The 7,368-nt window shown below is 43.7% G+C and overlaps 1 protein-coding gene across 1 annotated transcript; it reads right to left on the bottom strand.

The window, feature by feature from the left end:
• On the bottom strand, positions 1 to 2,311 carry hmx1 (H6 family homeobox 1; the record flags this gene model as incomplete). The annotated part of the gene is made up of 2 exons (XM_083922199.1): positions 1 to 608; positions 2,026 to 2,311. The coding sequence occupies 2 exons, from the start codon at positions 2,309 to 2,311 to the stop codon at positions 1 to 3; spliced, it is 894 nt and encodes a 297-aa protein (XP_083778325.1).
• Positions 2,312 to 7,368: the final 5,057 nt, after the last annotated feature.

Raw genomic sequence — 7,368 nt, 5'->3', positions numbered from 1 at the left:
TTACACCAAGCCGGTCATCTGTGATCTCAACATGCTCATGGAGTGAGCAAACGAGGACAGTGGATAGTTGATGGAGCTGGAGAAGCCCGGTGGAGACAGTGGATGTCCGTTCAGGTTGAAACCCAGTGCTGCAGTGGGCGCGGTTCCCTCGTGATACAGAATCGGGACCCTGACAATCCGCTGGGTGGAGTGTGGGATGTGCGCAGCCTCGAGGTCCGCCGCAAGCTGTCTCTTCCATTTATTCCTGCGGTTCTGGAACCAGATTTTGACTTGGGTCTCTGTCAGGTGGAGAGACGCCGCCAGCCCGGCTCTCTCCGAGCTGCTCAGGTACCGCTTCACGTCGAAGGTGGACTCGAGCTGAAACACCTGACTGCGGCTGAACACCGTCCGAGTCTTTTTCTTCCGAGTGGAACCCGAGTCCTCTTGCTCTGGCCGTGCGCCAAAACAGTTGTGCGCGTCCTCGTTGTCGTCCGTCAGGTTGCTTTCGCCTGTTTTCCTGTCGGTCTCGTCTCTGCCCTCCGTAATCGGCTCAGACACGGCGGGGGAGCACCTGTCACTGGTCGATATGGAGCAACAGTGGTCGTCTGAACTTGTATTTTCTCTTGGACCTGAAAGAAGAAACAAAAGGAGCATGACTGACTTTCAAAGTATTATTTCTCAGCCTAACATACATATTTTTAGCCTTGAGAGGAATAAAGGTTTCCCTCTACTTCAATGTATGGAAACATTGCAGGATAAATACATAAGAAACTATGCACCAAAAGAAAATGACGGACACACGTTGGAGGAGATCAAGCTATTTGAGGTTCCCATTCACACATATAGAAATGTATTCATGAATTTGGATTGAATGCCATTTGTATTTTGCAGTTCACCCGTTAGCAGAAAGTTGGGGTGCGCATGGGCAAAGAAACCTAAGGCATTTTGATTGGATTGCATAACGCAGGATCCATGGGGGGAAGTTGTGTAAGGCCCGATTGCGATACAGATAAGAGTAGAATAAATAGATCTACCAAATCTTAGTAGTTTTTACTCTGGCATTGGTCCATCACTTGTGAACACAAGGGTGGTGGTATTACAATTTTAAAATAAAAACATTTGATTGTACAAATAAGGGAGGAGCACCCTGTTTGGGTGTCAGGGTAGCCTTAATGACACTGAATGTGCGTAAACGCGTCATGTCAACGTGCAATGCTGTGTGTCTATTTTGGGTTATATTTTGAGCATCTGTGCGTCTTCCACGTGCGTAATCTTCAGACACAGACACGGGTTTTTTTATTACATGCAACCATAAGCAATCGTATGTTTTTTCTGTGGTAAAGGATGAACTGCGTTTATGGTAATCAGACATGAAAACATTCGTGCGTTTTTCAAATCGCTGTAACGTCGGGGGTGCGTAGAATAATTTGATGAATGTTGACGCGCAGTGCACGGGAGCCTTTAAACGAGTTTGGGAAGCTCGGCGAGCTCAGAGCGGGTGAACGGAGTGGAGAGACGGGACTCCACACTCGACTCGCCCTGACTTTGTTGGTTTTAATTAATGAACCAAGAAGCAACATTTAAAGCTGGCTTTCTTTGTTAACTCCATATGGTTCCACTAAAGTCGCCCTAATACATTTACACCATTGAATGAACGACCTGACAGCGTGAATAATGCACCTAAACAATCAGCGATGTCTGCTTGTAAAGAGAAGCCGCATACATGTGACCTAGAACCGGAGAGCGTATGTAATAACTACCCTCTGCTGTTCTATTTTAACTTGAAATATCTGTTGTCATTAGATAATTCTGGTACGCCATGATTTTCAGTTAATTTTTGCAGCTATATTCCGTTAATAAACATGATGGTAAACTGTATGCAACAGTCTATTACACCCCTGCCCACAGTGCCAGCAATAGATGCAACAAACTGTGTATGCGTTGTGTACGTTATGTGTGACATATAGGCTATGATGCCCACTTTTTCACATTTTTTTCGTGGGGGGAAACTATTTTCAGGACGCGTAAAAGCTGCTCTCTACTCACTCTGTGGTGTTTCCAAAGCTCTGAAGTTTAAGGCAGTGTCCCCGCGGTACCACTGCAACGGCGAGTCTCTGTACGGGGACCGAGCTGTGGAGCTGAAGCCTTCGCTCGCCTCGGGGTGATGTGCGTTCAGGACGCGGCCGGTGGAGACCGTCTCCACTCCAGCATCCCCAACGCTCCTGTCCGACACCGACTCATGCCCTCGATCCTTGCCCAGTAGGTTCTCGATGAAAAACGACGACGCCCTCGACGAAGGGGGATTCTGGTTGTCCGTTAGCTTCTCCTGCATGTTTTCCAGATTTCACGGAGCTTTTACGCAAAACCGAGCTGATCCTGTGGTGCTTGTACGTGAAGACAAGCCGGGGTCCGAGCAGTCATTTCAAGCATCGCTGCTTCGGCGCTATGATCGGATGCAGACTCATGGCAGAGACGGGACGGGGATCTCCTCGATGCCAGCGGGAGGAGAGGGAGACAGGGAGACGGAAGCGGTTGTACGGTGAAACGTCAAGACAAACGCTCGACGAGCCGTGGGCGATCAGTGATTGGACAAGCACATTGGCAAATGGGGTTTTCCAAGGAAAGGGGAATTACTACACTCTCTCTCTCTCTCTCTCTGTCTCTCTCTCTCTCTCTCTCTCTCTCTCTCTCTCTCTCTCCATCTGTGTGTGTGTGTGCGTGCTCACGTCCAGGCCCGTCCCCTCGAGGCCACGTAGCCAGGAGAAAACCTCTGTTCGTGGTACAGCACTCTTATTTGGGTCAATTAGAGTGCAAATCAAAATAAAGATCCGCCAGGGCGGCAGCCATCCGCGTGGTCGAGCCTCCCCCTCTCCTATTCCACTCTGACATAGGAAGGCTCAAAATCAGCTATACTGACAGGAACGACATTGTGGAGCGTGTGTGTGCGTGCGTGCGCTGATGAAACCTATTCCCTATTCGCGCCTTTATGCCATTATAGGAATGCAGCTGTTTTCATCCTTTAGAGGCCACTAAGACATTATACTAGTTTTGATAACCCTTGACAGCACCCGGGGACGTTTTATGACATATACAGTAAGCCTATAACAGTATTGCAGTGGTGGTTCGCATTGGCAATAGCTTGTCGACCTCACTTATGATTTTGTTGAACTATTGAACCATGAACGCTGCATCTTAGAGATGCGGCTCCCGTCAAAGGTTATCCAAACTTTGCGTAATTGCATTTGAGCAAGGTAATTCATCTTTTTGTTTTTCTTCTGTATAATTATACTTGGCATTTCCATTTGACTTCGAGACTTTAGTTACTCGGAAAATTCGCAAAAGCAGCAAATAACCTCCTATAAAAAGTAATCCATGTAGACAAGTAACTTCATCTCCAAAACGGCTGTTCCGCTGCCGCTCCTGCTTCATTGCGGGAACCAAAAAAAATCTCCGACTAAGAGCAGTATGTTTGAAATGAGTGCAGCCCTCATCGGTCTGATTAAGATAAGCTTATCACTACTAGATGATCTGAAACATTTAAATGTTTGCTGACGGGCGTCTTTACCCTTTCCGCTGAAATGGCAAGACATTTGAGCTTTTTATTTCCCTCAATGGAGTCACCGCTGACCTTTAACTCCAGAGCCTCTCTCTCCCTCTCGTTCACTCTCTCTCTCTCTCCCTCTCTCCCCCCTAAGGCCAGACTTACCCTTTGACAGAGGATCAGCGGTAATGTTGCTCTTCAACCTAACACTCAGCGCAGACAACAGTAACATGAGCCGTGTGTTGAAGAGCTGACTCTTGCACCTGTCTTGTGATATAACGCTCAGTAAAGGCACTTAATATCGCGTTGGCTGATGCGCCCTTCGTTGCGTTTGGGTGTCGTTGTGTTCCCCATGAGATGCTTTCTCCCGCGAGTGTAACGCCATGGAAATTCCTTGTTAATTAACGACTCATTTTAACAATTCGCCTCAGCTGTGAGATGAATGACAATTACATGTTTTTGTATATAATATTATTTGTTTTTTAATCACCGTTGAATGCAGAACTTTAATGAGTCGTGGAGAAAAACTAGCCGCACCTTGACTGGGCCTATAATAAACTCAAGATGTAGGACAAATACACTCTCACATTTAGAACTTGTATACAAGAGTCAATAAATGTGGGGAGAAGACAATTGTGATCCGAGTTTGCACATTGTTGCATTAAATTGAAGAAAAATAATATTGGAATAATGTCACAACATGAGATATGTTCATTTTCTGCAAAACTGTAACTTTTCCGATTTCTGGATCTAGTTTGGCTAAAATGAACACAAAGCAGTTAAGTTATACTGAATTCCATCCAAGCAAATAATGTGACAGCCTTTCATGCTAAGGAGGTGTTTGTGCTGCCAAAGGTAATGGTTTTCAGATTTATTATAGATCTAAATCTTCTGTTCAGATACCGTGCACTAACATCAGTGGCCCTTATGTTTCTCTCTTCAGCAAACAGCACAGCGTTCTGCTGTGTCTAAGTTACATCAGTGGTGGAAGAACTGCTCAGAGCAATTCCTTCAGTAAATGAACCAATAACCCCGATGTAAAAAATACTCCATTACTCCATTCCAATGCCTGAAGAATTATCTGCAAGAAGTACCTAAAGTATCAATCGTACTCATTCAGCAGAAAATGGCTCCTGTGCCTGATATAATATGACATAATTAATTAAACAATTGTATCAATGTGTAAGCAGCATTTAGCTAGAGGTGGAGCTAGTTTTTACTACTTTTACAGGTCAGTAGTTTAGTCCAATGGTTCCCAACGTAGGTGTTTTGTCGCCTCCAAAGGGACACAAATCTGAGGGGTCATGAGGAGATTAATGGGAGAATAACAAAGAAGAAACTAAGTTCTGCTCCACAAATTTGTATCCCTTTTTTTTGCACTTCTCTTTAATCTTTGCTGTTTTGGTTTAACAGTGGATCATTTTTCCTTTTGGGGCCTCAAACTGCCATTTAAACGAAACCACCTGAAGTTCAGAGGGGACATGTCTCCAACAACTCTTAGATATCACAACATGACAAGAACACCTTTTTTATGCAGTGGATTATGAGACAGAAAGGACTGGAACAACTTGTTTATTATCTGATAATAAAGTTTATCTGATTTTCTCTTTCTTTCTCTCTTTCTTTCCTCTTTCTATCTTTTTCATCTTATTTAAAGTGACTAGCTGTCACATAAATCTAAAGTATAATATTTCCATCTGGAATGTAGTGGATTAAGTATAAAGTAGCATTAAATTGAAATGCTCAAGTTCAAGCATCTCAGCACTTGCGTAAATGTACCAACTATTTGAAGGTGTTTCTCAAAAAGAATGTTTGTGTGTCAAAACTCCACATTAGATCAGATTTCTCTGTGTACACCAGGCCGTCTGAACGATGTGGCACCCTGGCCAGCGCCCCCTGCTCTGGGGGCCGACAGCCAGACCCAGAGGCCCCTCTCTCACTTTTCTCTCCCCTCTCTCCCTCATCCTCCCCTGATCCTTATCCAGCCTGGCGTGCCCTTTGCTTTATATGGCCTGCTGGCCCCTGCTCCACAGCCACAGCCCCCGCCATGCCACCACAGCTCTGAAATCCAGATTTACCACACAAAATCACATCATCAGCTTGTGCTCCAGGAGACAGCTGCATCAAATTGAGCATGTTTCTCCAGTTGGCGGCAGTGTGCGTTTTCCAGCCCTCGATGCAGCCAGGCCTGCGAGCAGAAAAACACAGCGTACCAGTTTGTGTTATTATCATCCAAGAGAAAATAAGTCCTCTGTTAGGTGGCACTGAGGCCAAATTGCATGGTTTTTGAAAAGCAAATTGACTGAACATAACACACATTATATGCTTTGAAAATCTTGCACAAAAACAACATCAAACATTTTCCAGTAGTCTCGTTGGCAGCCATCAATGACTCCATTTTGGGCTGTTCAGATACAGATGATCTTTTGTGTAAAAAGTAACAGGAACAAGAACTAAAAGAAGAGCTGATGCTTAGATATATTTGTGTTTTATGTCTGCCTTTCTATTGACAGTATTTCATTTTAAATACAGCACATTACAGTTCTTGCTTCAGATAAACATTTGATCGATATTAACAAGTCATGTTTCCTCTACAGTCTCCTGTTTTTAATTTTGAAATTACCCCAGTCTAATCACCACTTTATAACAGCCATTACTCCCTCAAGTGTGACTTTCATGGCTCTGGAGTCTACCACTCTGCGTAGGGCTTTACAGTCAATGAAAGTGGAGACAGTTTGACCTAGTTCATTACACTGGAGGCAGTGAGACAGGAAGATGTGTATCTTCTCTGAGGCGTTTCAAAGCTCTCTTTACATTAAGAGGTCTTCAGTGACTTGGTGAAGTATGACCTCGGCTGGCTTGTATTTCAGGCTATGCACAGACGCGCATATGTATCACTATAAACATACTGTAAAACACACAATTGTTGTAATGTGGCGCAAAAAATAAAATGCACCTAAACGTTAATGAAGCCAGCAAAATTGAACCCCTGAGACTTCACACAGATCTGAGAGCTGCTACTGTACTGTACCTACCTAATGGTGGGTTTGTGAGAGTTCCATCTAATGGACAACACGGGGAAATGCACCTTAGGTTCATCCATCACATACAAGTAGTTATTCATCATCATCACAGACATGTAAAAGGCCCCTACACTACAGTTGGGTATAGAATACGGTACGTTTAAGGGTAATGCCACATTTCAGTACCTAAGAGCACCCCCTGGGATGAGAGAGGGGGCTAGGGAGGGGGTTTAAAATGTGTTTAAAATGTTCTTAATAACTGACAAATGTTCTTAGTAAATAGGACAAATGTGAATTACATTTTTATTACTGAGAGGGAGAACAGAAAAAATGTATCGTTGTCTAATGGTACTGTATTCCTGGTTCTGGTATTGGTTAAAATGTGAAAGGTAACCAACCCCACCCACCACACACAGACTATAAGGTTGTTTAGCCTCTTTTTGTTGTTGTGTTGTGTCTCTTTTGTAGTCATTGTGCATCTCTCTGTGGTCATTTTGTGTCTCTTTGTAGCAATGTTTTCACTTAGTAGTTTTTTTATCTCTTGTAGTTGTTTTGTGTCTCCTTGTTGTTTGGTGTCTCTAGTTGTTTTGTTTTTATCTCATTGTAGTTGTTTTGTGTCTCTTTGTATTTTTGGTTATCTCTTTGTAGTTGTGTTTTGTCTCTGTAGTTGTTTTGTGTCTCCTTGTTTTTTTGTGTCTCTTTGTATTTTTGGTTATCTCTTTGTAGTTGTTTTGTGTCTCCTTGTTGTTTTGTGTCTCCTTGTTGTTTTGTGTCTCTAGTTGTTTTGTGTCTCTTTGTATTTTTCGGTATCTCTTTGTAGTTGTT

The sequence above is a fragment of the Echiichthys vipera genome, assembly GCF_963691815.1.
Source record: "Echiichthys vipera genome assembly, chromosome: 2".
Taxonomy (NCBI): Eukaryota; Metazoa; Chordata; class Actinopteri; order Perciformes; family Trachinidae; genus Echiichthys; species Echiichthys vipera.
This window is presented reverse-complemented; position numbering and strand designations above follow the sequence as displayed.